General features: G+C 46.2%; 3 protein-coding genes across 3 annotated transcripts; 1 reads left to right on the forward strand and 2 right to left on the reverse strand.

Annotated features, from left to right (window-relative positions):
• Positions 1-49: 49 nt before the first annotated feature.
• On the reverse strand, positions 50-3,375 carry rpl35a (ribosomal protein L35a). The gene is made up of 5 exons (XM_033977347.2): positions 3,330-3,375; positions 2,833-2,869; positions 2,366-2,518; positions 616-760; positions 50-116 (listed from the first exon to the last, which is right to left on the reverse strand). Exons 2-5 carry the CDS (start codon positions 2,841-2,843, stop codon positions 93-95), a joined length of 333 nt encoding a protein of 110 aa, XP_033833238.1. The 5' UTR covers positions 2,844-2,869; positions 3,330-3,375; the 3' UTR covers positions 50-92.
• A 1,375-nt stretch (positions 3,376-4,750) lies between these two features.
• Positions 4,751-13,881, reverse strand: eif2a (eukaryotic translation initiation factor 2A). Its single transcript, XM_033977331.2, has 16 exons — positions 13,840-13,881; positions 12,932-12,998; positions 12,600-12,671; positions 11,815-11,933; positions 11,554-11,653; positions 11,350-11,432; positions 11,207-11,280; positions 10,720-10,864; positions 9,285-9,401; positions 8,086-8,242; positions 7,660-7,744; positions 6,760-7,089; positions 5,739-5,849; positions 5,502-5,630; positions 5,327-5,392; positions 4,751-5,030 (listed from the first exon to the last, which is right to left on the reverse strand). The coding sequence occupies exons 1-16, from the start codon at positions 13,865-13,867 to the stop codon at positions 4,968-4,970; spliced, it is 1,746 nt and encodes a 581-aa protein (XP_033833222.1). The 5' UTR covers positions 13,868-13,881; the 3' UTR covers positions 4,751-4,967.
• A 518-nt stretch (positions 13,882-14,399) lies between these two features.
• serp1 (stress-associated endoplasmic reticulum protein 1) lies at positions 14,400-17,101 on the forward strand. The gene is made up of 3 exons (XM_033977566.2): positions 14,400-14,587; positions 15,957-16,026; positions 16,651-17,101. Exons 1-3 carry the CDS (start codon positions 14,504-14,506, stop codon positions 16,689-16,691), a joined length of 195 nt encoding a protein of 64 aa, XP_033833457.1. The 5' UTR covers positions 14,400-14,503; the 3' UTR covers positions 16,692-17,101.
• Positions 17,102-18,524: the final 1,423 nt, after the last annotated feature.

Raw genomic sequence — 18,524 nt, forward strand, 5'->3', positions numbered from 1 at the left:
ATATGTGTGTGTGTGCGTGCGTGGGTGGAAGTGACGACAGGAGGCAGAATTTGAACCTCGTTCATTTATTTACAAATAAACCAGTTTTTTCCTCAGACTCGTGAAGGGTACAGCATCTGAAAGACAAACAGGCACAAGTGAGACCAGAACATTTAGACACAACACGACTGCGGCCCCAGACCAGAACCTCAGGCCCAAGACCAGAACCTCAGACCAGAGACAACTCACATTAAACAGGCAAACTGAAAAAGTCCAGCTCAGCCAATCAGAGCCTGAGGTTTAAGTGTCTGCGCAGCCACATGAGCCTCAGCTCATTAAGTTTACGTCTGAGTTTCTCGGTCATTAAATCTCAACCTCTGCTCACACTCTCCTCTGATTGGTCAGTCTCAGTGATACTTTGAGTGACAGGTGAATCTAACCAATTACAATGAAGCAGTTTCCTCAAAACAACATCAAGATGCTAAGTTTACATGAACTGTGATGCCAAAAGATCAGGATTTTGTCCCACTGCAGCTGTCCTGTACGAGAAACACCACCTGACAAGGTGTTTTATAATAAAACTTCACCACTGATGTGGCGTTTTAGGATAAACACACTTTAATAATAAAACCTCACCACTCTGATGCGGTGTCCGATGGCTTTGGCCGGCAGGTTCCTGTTGAACTTGGCGCGCACCATCCCACTGCTGCCATGGGCCCTCATCACTTTACCCCAAATCACACGAGTTTTATTGGGTTTACCACCAGGGGTCACTGTGTTCCTGTGAAAACAACACACAGGTGAGGAGGAGGGTGAGGAGAGAGGGATGATTAGAAGAGTGCTGGAGGAGGCCTTCACATTTCTTTTGTAATATTCATCTTTCTCGTGATGTTTCTTCTGCAAACGCTGAGCTCAAGAGTCAAAATCCACTGGTGAAAGTAACAAAACTCTAAAAACCATGAGATGGAGAAACACCAAAACGCACGGAAATGTGACCAAAACATCGGAAAATAAAACACTTGAAAACAGATCAGCCCACGTGTCCAGAGCCACGACGGACGATCAGCCCCAGAGCACGAGTTTAAAGATTCATGTGGATTATTTCTACAGATTCATGTGGATTATTAAACTTCTGTCGCCATTTTACATTTTCAGACTCAGCCCCAAAAGACTAAACCTGATCATCCCCCTCGTCCTCGACCCCCCACACCCCCTCACACCCAGAGTATCTGAAGTACTTTTACTTCTTCTTGACGGCTCTTTCATCCTTACACTGCGGCTCTGCGCGGCTTGAGAAAATACATTTTAAATATTTAAATCAAGAGTATTTTATTTGTGTTAGTTTTTTTTTAATTGGAAGATTATTATGATCTTGAAATATTAAAATAAAATTATATTTTCTTATTTTTCGTTGATCAAAATAAGCGTCACTCGCGGAACAATGTTAAAAACAACAATGTTAAAAACAACAATGTTAAAAACAACACTGCTCACACCTCAGACACCCCGACAGACAGACAGACAGACACACACAGTCCTGTGTAAAGACACAGCCCTGATTCAGACGCTGTGCAGAGGGTCAGGAGCAGGAGGATCTTCTCTGATGTAACTTTGGCCCGTCCCTAATGACGCACTAATAAACTCGTTCGTACAACATGAAAATCCTGAGAGGAAATCGCCACAGAAATCTATTTGATGTAGTGATAAGTTTATTATATCTGTGATAGATCTGCTCTTGATTCTGCGACGACGTATCAGGTCTAACACATCAGACACGACGCACAAAAGTAGAGCCACGAGAGACTGAAAATGAGCCAAAACAAAAGTCTGTGGAGAGATTTTTAACAAAGGAGAAAAGGCCAGAAGAGACTACGACCTCCTAGAAAAAGAAAGATGAATTTAACAGACACCAGGAGTCCAACTTAAACATGAGTTTGTCTCCACAGTTGAGTCTGAGTCCGCTCTGTGTGACATGAGGAAAAGTGAACGAGGCGATGAAAACTTAATAAGCACCGAGATTAAAAGATAAGATTTAGAGATTTATGAAAGAAACAAACGTGAACAAGAAGAAAAGAAGAAACCAGCGCAGACCTCCCTCTGATGAGTTGTATTTTTATGCACTTAACTTATTTTTGCCACGTGTAAAAGTCCAGTCCGTGAAGAGAAAAGTACATTATTCCGTTACATTATTATTATTATTATTATTATTATTATTATACACAGTGTTATCTTCATTTTAGATCAGAAAGTGTTTGCGGCGCTCAGTGTTTTATTTTCCGTTGAAACTGGGTCCAAATGGCTCTTTGCGTGTTAAAGGTCACGACCCCTGTTTCAGACATATGCACAGCGCCTGTAGTAATTTCACTGTAGTATTTATGGTACTCACTTCTTGGCCTTGTAGACGTAGGCGCAGCGTTTGCCCAGGTAGAAGTCGACCTCGTCTCGTGTGTAACAGCCCTCGAGTTTGAGCAGAGCCGTGTGCTCGCGCTGGTTCCTCAGGCCGCGCTTGTACCCGGTGAAGATCGCCTTACTCCATAGTCTGAGACGCACACCGTACGTTTATATACAGATGTCATGAAAACGTACATGATACACACAGAATACACAGGCCTCACACACTCACACCCACAGACCTCACACACACACTCACACGTTTTTAGGCCTAAAACACTAAAAACACTGGAGTTTCTATTGTCCTGCTCGTTCAGCCTCATTCATTTCACTTTGTTGAGATTTACAGCCTCTAAAGCTCCACAGCTGGAGCCACAGCCGCCCTGGGGCAGATGGACAGAAGACAGGCTGCCAATCTGCGCCATCAGCTGCTTCTACGTGTTTAAAGTGTTCCAGACTCACCTTCCAGGCATGTTTACAAACTTCAGGTGCGTGTCCCCTGAAACACAAAAGAAACTCCTTTAAAAATGAAAATCTGACAGATTCACAGTTTGAGGCTCATGACGCGCGCGTGCAGAGTCTGTTTGGGACGTTTCTACTCCACATTTATCACATTTATCACATTTATCACATTTATCAAACACAACCCGCCGCTTCATTCAGATATAAACTCCACATGACACAGCGGTGATCCGGCGGAGCGGAGCCGGGTAAACACACCGGCAGGAGCCACAGACGCTGCCCGGGTCTGAGTGTCCGTCCCCGGCTCCGCTCTCGCCGTTAGCCCGGCGTTAGCACAATCCGCCTCAAATCTCCGCCATCGCTTCAGCAACAAACACTAAACTCCCGGGCGCGTTACCGGAGGCTGCCCCGGAGCCGCCGCGGGGTTTATGGAGCGCGGATGGCGGAGAAACGTAGAGTTAATTCAGTGTTTTTGTTCAGACATGGCGGATCTTTACCTGCACGAATGAAGCAAAGATGGCGGAAAAGGAAGTGCGCGGGGTCCTGAGGGAAGATAAGCGCGAGACAAGGCGCCCCGCGAGCGCCTGAACAGAAACAATATTTATATATTTACTCTATGAAAGTGTCAATGTTTATGCTTTTATATTATTATTATTATTATTATTATTATTATTATTATTATTATTATTATTATTATTATTATTATTATTATTATTATTATTATTATTATTATTATTATTTTATTATCATTATTATTTTATACAGTGAACAGAATTAACTAGGAACCTGCTTAATAATGTTAAAATAAACTATGATAAATTAAACTAAGGGCGATAAGAGGATCTGCAGAGTCTATATTTTGTATCGTTCTTGTTGTATCTGTGTGTTATAACATAAAAAACTGAGATTTTAGTCATCCATGTTTGAATAATCTAGAGATCTCTCCCAGGAACTTTTCGAATCCTCTTATGTTTAGCAGTATGAACATGTACGAGGCTCCGCCCACAAGCCTACATCACCCATGTACGAGGCTCCGCCCACAAGCCTACATCACCCATGTACGAGGCTCCGCCCACAAGCCTACATCACCCATGTACGAGGCTCCGCCCACAAGTCCACATCACCCACACTCCACACGACAATCCTCCATAAATAAAAACATGACACAAACTGTGCACTATGACGCAACAAACCCGGTGTGATGTGCAGGAGTTTCATTAGTGCTCTGAAGGGGGAGGGGCTTAGCACAGAGAGCAAATGGAGAGGAGACTCATAAGTTTCATTTTCATTTTTGACGCTCTAAAACATTTTAATTTGTTGTTTTGGGTGAATATAACATTTTGAAAACAATAAATTAAACATGGAGATTTAAATATGTCACAGTTAATACAACACAGAAGTAAATACCTCCCCTTTAATACAACATCCCCTTTAATACCTCATATTTAACAGAACAACAAATTCATGTAACTCCACAGAAAATTTTCCGCAGTGTGGCTTTAATCTTATGGCATCATCAAAGTTACACACTGTTGTTTTCAGACGTGTTCTGTGTTTACATCAGGTCAGACTCAGGTCTGGATTGGACCAGGACTGAACCAGGACTGAACCAGGACTGAACCAGGACTAAACCAGGACTGAACCAGGACTAAACCAGGACTGAACCAGGACTGAACCAGGACTGAACCAGGACTGAACCAGGACTAAACCAGGACTGAACCAGGACTAAACCAGGACTAAACCAGGACTGAACCAGGACTGAACCAGGACTGAACCAGGACTAAACCAGGACTGAACCAGGACTAAACCAGGACTGAACCAGGACTAAACCAGGACTGAACCAGGACTAAACCAGGACTGAACCAGGACTGAACCAGGACTGAACCAGGACTAAAATAATAACACAAAACCTTCAGAGATGGAGCAGCAGAGACTTTTATTTTGAAGCCGTACACAGCCCAGGCTTTTCTTGTGAAATGACACCGTACAGTTTCCTCCTCGCGGCGTTTGCATAGAACCATCTGAACAACTGTTGTTTTATTTGAATCAAAGAAAATCCACAAGCGAAGTCCAATTCCCACGATGCACCTCACCGGTGCCTGTGGGGTTAGGGGTAAGCGGTCGAGGGTCAAAGGTCAGCCCAGAGTCAGCTGCTCCAACTCCTTCAACAACTGAGCCTCCTTCTGCAACTTCTCCACCTGCGAAACAAGAACCAGGTCTGAACCAGGTCTAGACCGGGTCTAAACCAGGTCTAGACCGGGTCTGAACCGGGTCTAAACCAGGTCTAGACCGGGTCTGAACCAGGTCTAGACCGGGTCTGAACCGGGTCTAAACCAGGACTAAACCAGGTCTAGACCGGGTCTGAACCAGGACTAAACCAGGTCTAAACCAGGTCTAAACCAGGTCTAGACCGGGTCTGAACCAGATCTAAACCAGGTCTAAATCAGGTCTAGACCGGGTCTAGACCGGGTCTAAATCTGGACTAAACTCGTACCTGGTTTTTCTGTAGGACTTTCCCAGACGCCTGTTGTTCTTTCAGCTCATCGATGGCTTTGAGTTTCTGAAACAAAATAAAAAATAAAACATAAATATAAAATGTGGCCTTCAGCCTGAGGCCTGAGGTCTGAGGTCTGAGGTCTGGAGGTTCTAAAGGAGCAGAGACTCTGAACCTTTTTGAGGTTCTTGATTTTCTTGTCCGTCTCAGGGTCTCCGGTGCTCGGCTCTGATTGGCTGACAGCACTGGGCTCTGATTCTGATTGGCTGTTGGAGGTGGGGGCGGGGTCTGACTCTTTAGCCTCCTGAAAAATATAAATACAATTCAGTCCTGGTTTAGTTCTGGTCCTGGTCTGGTCCTGGTCCAGGTCTGGTCCTGGTCTGGTCCTGGTCTGGTCCAGTCTGGTCCTGACCTGTTTGGCTGCCTTCTTGGCCTCTCTCTTCCTCTGGTTCTTCAGAGCGTTCTTGGACAGGTTCTTGTCTGAGGATCCTGGTCTCATGTTCTGAGGAGGCTCGTCCTCGTGCTGCAACACAACACAACAATATAACACAATATAACACAACACAATATAACAAAATACAACAATATAACACAATACAACACAACACAATATAACACAATACAACAATATAACACAATACAACAATATAACACAATACAACAATATAACACAATACAACACAACACAATATAACACAATACAACAATATAACACAACACAACAATATAACACAACACAACAATATAACACAACACAACATAATACAACATAATACAACACAACACAACAATATAACACAATACAATACAACACAACATAATACAACACAACACAACACAACACAACAATATAACACAACACAACAATATAACACAACACAACATAATACAACATAATACAACACAACACAACAATATAACACAATACAATACAACACAACATAATACAACACAACACAACACAACAATATAACACAACACAACCTTAGACAAACTGAACACTGTTATTTCCACACTGAAATAAACACTGTTAATATTAACTCCAAGACTCTGGTCCAAACTGGTCCTGGACCCAGTTTGGCAGCTGTACATGTACATGTACTTCAGAGTGCACTGCAGTAGTAGTAGTAGTAGCAGTAGTAGTAGTAGTAGTAGTAGTAGCAGTAGTAGTAGTAGTAGTAGTAGTAGTAGCAGTAGTAGTAGTAGTAGTAGCAGTAGTAGTAGTAGTAGTAGCAGTAGTAGTAGTAGTAGTAGCAGTAGTAGTAGTAGTAGTAGTAGTAGTAGTAGTAGTAGTAGTAGCAGTAGTAGTAGTAGTAGTAGTAGCAGTAGTAGTAGTAGTAGTAGCAGTAGTAGTAGTAGTAGTAGTAGCAGTAGTAGTAGTAGTAGTAGCAGTAGTAGCAGTAGTAGTAGTAGTAGTATTAAAAATATCTCACCAGTTTACTCGAGGCGGTCGGGGGCAGGTGTCGGAGGGCAGGGGGGCGATAGGCCTGAGTGGGCGGAGCTTGTGTGGAGCCCAGGGCAGTGGGCGTGGTCTGGGTGGTGATTGGTCGTTCGGGGTATCGTCCATAGGGGGCGTCCTGCCAGCGTACCTCCCATAGCTCCGCCTCCTGAGCGTCCCATTGGTGCAGCACAGCGCCCGAATAATGCCACACTTTAAAACCATTAGACACACGCAGCCGCGGAGAGCAGGTCGCCGTGACAACGTGCTCGCCATCAGGCGCCCACGAGAAGTGGGTGGAGTCAGGCGCCTGCGGTTTACACACCTGCACAGGTACAAACACACACATGTAACACACCTGCACAGGTACAAACACACACATGTAACACACCTGCACAGGTACAAACACACACATGTAACACACCTGCACAGGTACAAACACACACATGTAACACACCTGCACAGGTACAAGGTGCGTCCCTGTCGGTGTGATACGGGTGCGTCCCTGTCGGTGTGATACGGGTGCGTCCCTGTCGGTGTGATACGGGTGCGTCCCTGTCGGTGTGATACAGGTGCGTCCCTGTCGGTGTGATACGGGTGCGTCCCTGTCGGTGTGATACAGGTGCGTCCCTGTCGGTGTGATACGGGTGCGTCCCTGTCGGTGTGATACGGGTGCGTCCCTGTCGGTGTGATACAGGTGCGTCCCTGTCGGTGTGATACAGGTGCGTCCCTGTTCCTGACTCTGGTCAGTTTCATGTCACTGGTTTTTCAGCAGTGCAGTTTGTTGCTTTTTGTGTTTCTTGTATTTATTGTAGTTATATATTTATTACAGTTGTTTACCTGTTGCTATGGTGATCACAGTTTACCTGTTGCTATGGTGATCACAGTTGTTTACCTGTTTGTATTTCTTGACGTCCCAAACCTCCATCTGTCCTCGAAGGTTCCCAAACCCGGCCAGGACCAGGATGTGGCCCTGAGGACTGAAGCACACACACTTCAGACAGGACAATGGCAGTAGTAGTAACAGGAGTAGTAGTAGTAGTACCTGTAGTAGTAGTAGTAGTAGTAGTAGTAGTAGTAGTAGTAGTACCTGTAGTAGTAGTAGTAGTAGTAGTAGTACCTGTAGTAGTAGTAGTACCTGTAGTAGTAGTAGTAGTAGTAGTAGTAGTACCTGTAGTAGTAGTAGTAGTACCTGTAGTAGTAGTAGTAGTACCTGTAGTAGTAGTAGTAGTACCTGTAGTAGTAGTAGTAGTACCTGTAGTAGTAGTAGTAGTAGTAGTAGTAGTAGTAGTAGTAGTAGTAGTAGTAGTAGTAGCAGTACCTGTAGTAGGCGGCGTTCCGTGGGCCTGTTCCAAAGTCAAACACTGGGTCACAGTTGAGGTTGTAGACCGTGGCTTTGGCGGGCATAAACCCGTACACCACACAGAACTCTGAACAGCTCGGACTCCACGCCACATCGTAGATCGGACCCGCCTTTTCTGTAAGGGCAGGGGTCAGAGGGAGGGGCCAGGGGTCAGAGAGAGGGGTCAGGGACAGAGGGAGGGGTCAGAGGGAGGGGCCAGGGGACAGAGGGAGGGGTCAGGGTCAGAGGGAGGGGCCAGGGGACAGAGGGAGGGGTCAGGGACAGAGGGAGGGGCCAGAGGGAGGGGCCAGGGGACAGAGGGAGGGGTCAGGGTCAGAGGGAGGGGCCAGGGGACAGAGGGAGGGGTCAGGGACAGAGGGAGGGGCCAGGGGACAGAGGGAGGGGTCAGGGACAGAGGGAGGGGTCAGGGTCAGAGGGAGGGGCCAGGGGACAGAGGGAGGGGTCAGGGACAGAGGGAGGGGCCAGGGGACAGAGGGAGGGGTCAGGGACAGAGGGAGGGGCCAGGGGACAGAGGGAGGGGTCAGGGTCAGAGGGAGGGGCCAGGGGTCAGAGGGAGGGGTCAGGGACAGAGAGAGGGCGGAGTCATGCTCAGGTTTACAGGAGGAAACAGCACTGTGCTGTATGAATGATCAAATGTGACTATAATCTGATTTGTGGAGTAATCAGATTATGCAAATGAACAGCTCCATCTGATGTGAGTAATCTGACTTTGTTCACACCGGAGAAGAAAATCAAACTAATGAGAAAAACTCAAGTTATTTAAACGTCTTTGTACTTTTCCCCAAATCCAGCCGCTCCTCTAAACTCTGATTCACTGACACGTGTCACGGGGCGGGTCACGGGGGGTGTCACGGGGCGGGTCACGGGGCGTGTCACGGGGCGGGTCACGGGGCGGGTCACGGGGAGAGTGTAAAGAAGTGACCGAGTGACGTCACCACAGAACAAACCAAACACCAGTGACGACAGAGTGACGTGGAGCCATGGAGCTGAAGTGCAGATCATCACTTCCTGTTTGGAAGGCGGCGGCGGCGGCGTGTTAGCTCTGTCCATTTATATAAACGGTCTGTGTTCTCAGCTCTAGTTTATGTAGTACTCATAGTATTCACAGTATTATTAGTATTCGTAGTATCGGTAGTACTACAGTGTACTTGACTCACGCAGTTGCACCAGAGCCGTTTCTCCAGTGACGCTCAGGAAGTGCAGGGTCTGTTCTCCGTAATACGACGCTCCGGTTTTATCCACGTCTGTGCTGGCGACGACCAGGACCGCAGAGGCTGAGGACGGATAAACAAACAGGTAAACAAACAAACAGATAAACAAACAAACAGGTAAACAAACAAACAGGTAAACAAACAGGTAAACAAACAAACAGATAAACAAACAAACAGAGAAACAAACAGATAAACAAACAAACAGATAAACAAACAAACAGAGAAACAAACAGATAAACAAACAAACAGATAAACAAACAGAGAAACAAACAGATAAACAAACAAACAGAGAAACAAACAGATAAACAAACAAACAGGTAAACAAACAAACAGATAAACAAACAAACAGATAAACAAACAAACAGATAAACAAACAAACAGAGAAACAAACAGGTAAACAAACAAACAGATAAACAAACAAACAGAGAAACAAACAAACAGAGAAACAAACAGATAAACAAACAAACAGATAAACAAACAAACAGATAAACAAACAAACAGATAAACAAACAAACAGAAACAAACAGATAAACAAACAAACAGATAAACAAACAAACAGAGAAACAAACAGGTAAACAAACAAACAGATAAACAAACAAACAGAGAAACAAACAAACAGAGAAACAAACAAACAGAGAAACAAACAGATAAACAAACAAACAGATAAACAAACAAACAGATAAACAAACAAACAGATAAACAAACAAACAGAAACAAACAGATAAACAAACAAACAGATAAACAAAACACCGCAGAGGCTGACGATGGATAAACAAACAGATAAACAAACATAAACACAGACAGCAGGCTCTGGACTCACTGGAGCTGAATATTCTTGTGTATTTCTGTGTTAAACTTCAGACTCACAGTGGGACTGGGCCGAGATACAGAACTGTAGTTTTAGTAAAGCTCCACTATGTAACTTTTCTGGTGGAGTATCTGCCGCTTACACCAGACTGTGGAACAGTCCCACAGTGCATGTTTAAACTACCACAGGGAGCGGGCGCTTAGCAACACTGTCAATCAAACCTGTTGCTAACGCTAACAGGAGCGACCTCGGGGACAGAAGGACCTGATTTGTCTGTTATTAATGTTCAGATCTTGATTTACAGACACAATAGTGAAATAAAAACCCCAGGATCATGTAGAGGGTTAATACGAACATTTAAGACCAGAATGAGAGACACAGATTATCAATAGAAAGTGAATTGGAGCCAGAGTCGATGGAGCAGGAAGTGCATCCATGATCACTTCCTGTTTAGAATGTAGCGCCTAGCACGTTAACTATGTCCATTTATATAAACAGTGTATGCTAGCAGGTTAGCTCTGTGCAGAGACATGTACAGCCTGTGGTCTCGTCCCTAGACCCGCCCCCTCGCACCTTTGCGGTTCCACTGCAGGTCCACTTTGTCGGCCTTAAAGAAGCTCTTGTTGGCGAGCGCCGCCGTGGGACCCCCCAGGACGGGGTACTGGTACAACCTCACGAAGGACGGAGCGCCTTTACTGCCAGGGACGTACACGGCAATCTACAGACAGAGACAGGACTGAACCAGGACTAGACCAGGACTGAACCAGGACTAGACCAGGACTGAACCAGGACTAGACCAGGACTGAACCAGGACTGAACCAGGACTAGACCAGGACTGAACCAGGACTAAACCAGGACTGGACCAGGACTGAACCAGGACTGAACCAGGACTGAACCAGGACTGAACCAGGACTAGACCAGGACTGAACCAGGACTGAACCAGGACTGAACCAGGACTAGACCAGGACTGAACCAGGACTGAACCAGGACTGAACCGGGACTAGACCAGGACTGAACCGGGACTGAACCAGGACTGAACCAGGACTAGACCAGGACTGACCTTGCTGGGCTGGGGTCCGGGGGACAGGGCGTAGTCTGAGACTTTTTGCATGTGCAGTTTGTTGGCGATTGTGTCTAAAATAAACATAAAAACAGTTTGAATTTTAAACTCAAAATGTAAATTATTATTTTTTTTTTTTTTACTGAAGTCGTTGTTTTCGTAGAAGTGCAGCTCGTTGTTGACGCTCCTCACGGCGATGGCCTCGTCCTCCGACCAGCTGGGACACCTGTCAATCAACACCTTCACTCAGACGCACTCCCATACTCCTCCCCCTGTGTCAGATTGTGTCAGATGCCCTCCCCGTGTGTCAGATTGTGTCAGATGCCCTCCCCGTGTGTCAGACTGACCAGAGTTCCACTTTCTTCTGGAAAAGGGCTTTGAGCAGGACTCCAGTCTTCAGGTCCCACAGCTGCAGGTTGGCGTCGCCCTGAGCGCTCTGAGCCGACTCTGGAGCAAAAAAAACACACAAAAATTAAATGAAACTCGACTAAATCAAACAGGGACAGAAATATTTGTACATCTAAAAAGGGAGATGTCAGGAGCCTTTGTTTAGTTCACGTGTTCTAATGCGTGTTCTGATCTTTGGGCCTGTTCCGTGCACGTCTTACTTGTGTACGGTTGCCATGTGGCCAGGATGTTGTTCTGAGGAGAAAACTCGATCAGCACCATTTTAGGGAGGTCAAGGGTCATGACCTTTGAACCGTCTGCACACTTCACCACGTGCACTCTGCAAAGACAGGAAATATGTTTATTAATAAGGACTAAACCAGGACTAAACCAGGACTAAACCAGGACTGAACCAGGACTAAACCAGGACTGAACCAGGACTAAACCAGGACTAAACCAGGACTGAACCAGGACTGAACCAGGACTAAACCAGGACTAAACCAGGACTAAACCAGGACAAAACCAGGACTGAACCAGGACTAAACCAGGACTAAACCAGGACTAAACCAGGACTGAACCAGGACTGAACCAGGACTGAACCAGGACTAAACCAGGACTGAACCAGGACTGAACCAGGACTAAACCAGGACTAAACCAGGACTAAACCAGGACTGAACCAGGACTAAACCAGGACTAAACCAGGACTAAACCAGGACTAAACCAGGACTGAACCAGGACTGAACCAGGACTAAACCAGGACTAAACCAGGACTAAACCAGGACAAAACCAGGACTGAACCAGGACTAAACCAGGACTAAACCAGGACTAAACCAGGACTGAACCAGGACTGAACCAGGACTGAACCAGGACTAAACCAGGACTGAACCAGGACTGAACCAGGACTAAACCAGGACTAAACCAGGACTGAACCAGGACTGAACCAGGACTAAACCAGGACTAAACCAGGAATAAACCAAGACTAAACCAGGACTAAACCAGGACTGACCCTTTGGAGTTACACCAGGCGAATAGAGCCCCATCTCGACTGAAGGACAGAGAGCGACTCGGGACAGAATCTCTGAAAACAGAGAAAGAAGAAACAAGAAGAAACAAGGAGGATTAAATGTGTTTATATGTAACGACTCTCTGTGTTTAAAGTGTCGTTATAACACTGTTCTGACGACTCTCTGTGTTTAAAGTGTCGTTATAACACTGTTCTAACGACTCTCTGTGTTTAAAGTGTCGTTATAACACTGTTCTAACGACTCTCTGCGTTTAAAGTGTCATTATAACACTGTTCTAACGACTCTCTGTGTGTGGCTCTGGTGCTGGACTCACGTCTGAAAAGCAGGATGAGGATCACACTTTGGTCCAGAGAACAGAGAGGTGCCCAGAGACCCTCGCACTGGAACAAAAACAGTTTAAAGGATTCAAATATTAACAAACACATTAAGAGTGTACACTGTAAGAGGCTGTGAAAACCTCCCAAAACATTCCACAATCCACAAAAAGAGCTTAGAAACAGACTCGAGCTAAAACCAGTCCTCCTCTCTAAATGTTGACACTGAGGACCTCATTATATGAAACAGATCTGGACTTTTTTAGCCAAACACTTCAGTTCTGGTTCATATTTTCAATCGTGTGATTTAGGCTCAAGTCTTAATCCATCGTTACACACGCGCTCCAAACTCTTACACTGAAGCCCGTTCACTTTGTAAATGCGCCTCTGCGCGTTAAAGTCGTGCATCACAACACAACACCGTGTACACTATGATTTAATAAAGGCTTATTTATAATTCGGCAGAAATGTAAACCCTCTGGAAACATGCACTTGGCTCCAAATATCAACTTCATAACGAAACGTAATACATCTGAAGAGCCGAGAAGTGAGCGCAAATAAACGACAGGCTCACAGAAAAAAACGCGCTTTTAATTAAAATGTGTTTACTGACTTTCAAATTAAACAGGCCGAGTTTATCTTTAGCTTCCTCGTGTTAGATTCGTCCGTTTGTTGGCACAGACACATTTATGTTACATGAGTTATTTCAGTGTAAACATTAAACTGTCATAAATCTAAAGGGGATTCATTTGCCACACTAGATCCTCTGTATTTTTTTGTTTTTATTCAACAGTTAAACAAACTGCGGTCATTTTGTGTCACGTTTAATTCGAACACTCAAAAAGCCCCGCAGTGAGGCTTTAAACCCACATAAATGAGTTTTAAAAGAGTTTTAATTCAGACCCACCTGCCAACAGCGGGACCGGGGGCGCCATGTTTACGTGCCTGACGTACACCCGCGGAGTGACGTAAATGCGACGCACAAAAGAGGGGCGTGTCCCGCAGTGCCACGTCAGCGTCATAGTTCAAATTAAAGGAGAAAAAACAGGTTTAAACAGTTAATTTCGGAGTTAAACGTGGGAGAAAAGGAATAATGTTGAATATTGTGACTTATGAATGAAGTTTGTCCGTTTGTTTTGTGTTGTTTGTGTGAAGCTGCTGAAGATAAAGCGCAAAACGGACCGCACTTCCGGTTTCAAAATAAAACAACAGCTCATTCAGAAATAAACCTGGAAAAATGTAATAAAACCGATAATATAGTGACAGTACCAGTGTCTGAAAACCACACTGAAATCAAAGAAACACATTTAAACCTGTTATAAAGCGGTTTAAATGATGTTATAATGATGAGCTGAGCCCCGCCGGATCCCCTCGGCTCTCCCCGCGCAGCTTTACGGCTCCAGGGGCGGCTCCGGGGGCGGCTCTGGAGGAGGAGTCCCGGCTTTTTGAGTACGTAGACAAACGAGTAAAGTCCCCACTTCCCCTGCCTTCCACCGGGACTAAAGACGCTCCGAAACCGCGTCCAAAAGCACCGAAACCGAGTCCAAACCGAGCCGAACCTCCAGCACAAAATGGTGGCCAAACAGAGGATCCGGATGGCGAACGAGAAGCACAGCAAGAACATCACACAGCGCGGGAACGTGACCAAGTCCACGGTGAGACAGATGAGACAGATGAGACCGATGAGACAGGTTTACAGCTCTAATAAAAGAGTTTAAAGTGTCAGGAGTGAGATGGAGTGACTGATAAAGTGTCCGACACGACTCACACTCACTCAGGTTTATGTTTTTAACACTTTAGACTGGAGTCCCAGGGTTTTAAAGTGTTTAAAGTGAGTAAAACTGATCCAAACTCAGTAGAACAGACAGAACTACTGTCCTCTTTACTATTTAGCATTTTTAAAACTAAGAAAAGCTTCATAAATGACTTTTAAACAGTCTAAGAGCGCGTGTGTCACAGTTAAACTCTGGAGACAAATAAATGGACAAAAGTCACGAAGAGGAAAAAATGTCCATTAAAGTCTCCAAAAACAGGTAAAACGTGTTTTGTTTTGAGCAGACGTGCACAGAAATGTGCCGTGCAGCTGTCAAATGTGCAGGTTTAGAGATCACAAACTCTTTAACACGTGCTGACGTCATCACGTCTACGGGCGAGTCGACGTGTTTCACTACGTCACACAGACACGTGACCCACTGTGACGCGGAGCGCAAGTGTAATTATATTAAATCCAAACTTTAAAGACACTGGAGTCTTTAAACCGCCTCATTTATGTCCAAGAACAAACAGCATCGTTCTGTAAAAACAATGAAACTAAACTTTTAAAGAGACTCTGCACCTTAAACACTTTACACACATTTAAATAAGCAGAAATATCCCAAACTGTGTTTATTTAAATCATCTTCACAGACGCTGCAGACAGAACGAGCTGGAATCAGCATTTTAAAAAAGAGCAGATCTTTACTTTTTTCTGATTAGATCAAACCAAAGTCCAGCTCTGAGCACGAGGAGTTTGTTTAAGAGATAAACCGAGAGAACGGAGCAGACGGTGAGAGGACAGGGGACAGAGGACAGAGGACACGGGACAGAGGACACGGGACACAGGACGTGAGGCAAATCAAAGTCTTTTATTACCTTTAAATTCTCAGTGAAAATCTTCAGGTCAAATCAAATGGACATTAAGCCTAAACCACCAGACTGAGCAGTAATGTTACATAATGGAGCTTTAAAAGGTTTCAGTGAAACTCCAGACCAACAAAAGAAGTGGATCCACCCAAAGCTCACCTGGATTTAAATGTATTTAAATTTAAATGAGGCGTGAGGAGTTGAGGGTTGGATTCCCACCACAGCAGTGTCAGTGCATCAAACAGGGCCGCCGCGGGGCCCCGCAGACCCCCGCCGCGGGGCCCCGCAGACCCCCGCCGCGGGGCCCCGCAGACCCCCGCCGCGGGGCCCCGCAGACCCCCGTTACACCTGTAATCTCTTGTGTAGTAATAATATTAATAATGATCTTGTTTTGTGTTACAGAGGAGTCTGGAGGACAAAGGCGTGGGCCCGTGGCTGTTGGCGCTCTTCATCTTCGTCGTCTGTGGATCAGGTCAGGACTAAACCAGGACTTTACACAAACTAAAGACTGATTATTGAGCCCACGACCAAACGAGGTCAGAGCGGTGAGGTCAGAGCGGTGAGGTCAGAGCGGTGAGGTCAGAGCGGTGAGGTCAGAGCGGTGAGGTCAGAGCGGTGAGGTCAGAGCGCCCGGGCACTGCAGTCTCTGGTCTGTCCAGAGTACACGCAGAGTACACGCAGAGTACACGCAGAGTACACGCAGAGTACACGCAGAGTACACGCAGAGTACACGCAGAGTACACGCAGAGTACACGCAGAGTACACGCAGATCCAACAGCACCGAGCTAACGACGCGCCAACGCCAATCCACACCTCTAATGCTAACGCAGGCTAACACTTGTTATTGCTCAAACATGTTCAGATTCTCACAGAGCGACAGGTCAGAGTCCAACTGATAAACACCTGCACCACCACAGACAGCTCCCACCGCGGTCTGGACCGCGGTCTGGACCGCGGTCTGGACCGCGGTCTGGACCGGGGTCTGGACCGGGGTCTGGACCGGGGTCTGGACCGGGGTCAGGACCGGGGTCTGGACCGGGGTCTAACTTCTTTTGCTGCTGCTCAGAATCAAACATGTTTCTCTTTCTTTTCGCAGCCATTTTCCAGATTATCCAGAGCATCAGGATGGGCATGTAACCACGGCAACTCTTTGGGGGCGGGGCTAAGGCTCTGAAGGACAGGTGCTGCAGCCACGCCCCCTTCTTGAACTCTGACCTCTGACCTTGACATCACATGGCATTCCTTTTTTTTTTGGAAATCGGATTCAAAACTGGACCAAACAGGATCTGAATCAAGGACTAAAGCAGGACCAAAACCCAGACCAGGACTGGACCCGGTCTGGACCCGGTCTGGACCCGGTCTGGACCCGGTCTGGACCCGGTCTGGACCCGGTCTGGACCTGGACTTTGAAGAACATTATTGTGATCAATCCCTCATTTGTATAAAGTCCTTCAAACACACGTCGGGTTTGAACTCGTCGGTGATTTGGAGATTCGCCTTAAAATATTTTCGTAATTGTTAAATTTAATAAAAAATGTGAAAACCTTGGACTTTTTATTTTTATATTTTATCTTAAGTTAAATAATTTACTTCAAATCCAGTTCCATTTGAGTCAGAGACGTCTCAGGACATGGCGGCCATTTTGTGACATTCACCTGTCGCATCATGGACCAACTGGACCCAACCATGTCGGGTTTAGCCTCTTGGCGGGTTTAGCCTCTTGGCGGGTTTAGCCTCTTGGCGGGTTTAGCCTCTTGGCGGGTTTAGCCTCTTGGCGGGTTTAGCCTCTTCGCTGGGACTCTGTGGCAGGGTCATGAGGCATGTGCTCAGAGGGCTCCCTCTACTGGTGAACTCCAGACTCTATTATCCATCCATGTTCTTCCTCTTATCCGGGGCACGGGGCATCAGTCTAAGCAGAGACTCCCACACTTCCCTCACCCCAGACATGTCCTCCAGCTCCTCCGGTGGGACCCCAAGGAGCTCTGTTATCGGGGGCTTCATGCCCCTGGTCGGGTCGCCCATGGCAAACAGGTCCAAGGGGACGGGTCAGAAGACCTTTATGATGAGCATAAGAACAAGGTCAGCTAAGTCACCGGGGCCCCACCCTGGAGCCAGGCCTGGGGCAGGTGCTCGACAGCGAGCGCCTGGTGGCCGGGCCTTTCCCCAGGGACCTGAGTCCCATGAGCCTCAGTGCAGTGCTCTCTGATCTGACGGTTGGTGGTTCAAATCCCGCTCTCCACATAAACATCAGCTGAGCGGTCAGACCCACTGACCCAGAGGTTGGTGGTTTGATTCCAGCTCCTACAGATGAATGGTGCCGTCGTGTCCTTGGACAAGACACGTGGATGTGAAGAGTTCATGAAGTGCTCTGAGTGACAATTTACCTTTTGAACATATTTATGAGACTGTAAAGACACACAGTGACCACAAGATGGAGCCAGTGCAAAGAAACAGGAAGGACTCGACCGACCAAGTCCCACCGGGTCCCACCGGGTCCCACCGGGTCCCACCGGGTCCCACCGGGTCCCACCGTTAGTGGGTTTAAGTGTTTGTCAAGTGTTTATATCTGTGAAGCTAAAACTGAACCAGGTGTAAGTTTCATTAAGACTAAACCAGTCCTAAACCAGGACTAAACCAGGACTAAACCAGGTCTAACCCAGGTCTAACCCAGGACTAAACCGGGTCTAAACCAGGTCTGAACCAGGACCAGTCTATTTTTCCTCTGTCCTGTTTTAGTTTGGCCCGGTGCTGGTCCTTTAATAAAATCAGGATGTTGCCCCTACAGGTCATGTGTGGCAGTGCAGCAGCAGTGCAAGTCTAAAGGTTAAAGGTCAAAGGTATTCATAAATAACATGTGATAAGTTTTTAAAAAGTACAAAAATGAACTATGTAAAAGCTAATTAACATGCTAACTCATGTTGCGTTACTAGCATACATTGTGTTAGCATTAGCATATTTGTTATTTTCTGT

Source organism: Periophthalmus magnuspinnatus, chromosome 13, assembly GCF_009829125.3.
Source record: "Periophthalmus magnuspinnatus isolate fPerMag1 chromosome 13, fPerMag1.2.pri, whole genome shotgun sequence".
Lineage (NCBI taxonomy): Eukaryota > Metazoa > Chordata > Actinopteri > Gobiiformes > Gobiidae > Periophthalmus > Periophthalmus magnuspinnatus.

Bases quoted from the DNA above. Each gene is read 5' to 3' on its own strand.
- rpl35a (XM_033977347.2), bottom strand. The intron at 761-2,365 runs GTGAGTACCATA...TTGTTTTCACAG, and splicing joins TACGTCTACAAGGCCAAGAA to GAACACAGTGACCCCTGGTG. The intron at 117-615 runs GTGAGGTTTTAT...TTTGTCTTTCAG, and splicing joins TCGGACACCGCATCAGAGTG to ATGCTGTACCCTTCACGAGT.
- eif2a (XM_033977331.2), bottom strand. From the start codon at position 13,867: ATGGCGCCCCCGGTCCCGCTGTTGGCAG. The intron at 10,865-11,206 runs GTCAGTCCTGGT...CTCTGTCTGTAG, and splicing joins CCGGACCCCAGCCCAGCAAG to ATTGCCGTGTACGTCCCTGG. The intron at 5,631-5,738 runs GTCAGGACCAGA...TATATTTTTCAG, and splicing joins CCAAGAAGGCAGCCAAACAG to GAGGCTAAAGAGTCAGACCC.
- serp1 (XM_033977566.2), top strand. From the start codon at position 14,504: ATGGTGGCCAAACAGAGGATCCGGATGGCGAACGAGAAGCACAGCAAG. The intron at 14,588-15,956 runs GTGAGACAGATG...TTTGTGTTACAG, and splicing joins GGAACGTGACCAAGTCCACG to AGGAGTCTGGAGGACAAAGG. The intron at 16,027-16,650 runs GTCAGGACTAAA...TTCTTTTCGCAG, and splicing joins CTTCGTCGTCTGTGGATCAG to CCATTTTCCAGATTATCCAG.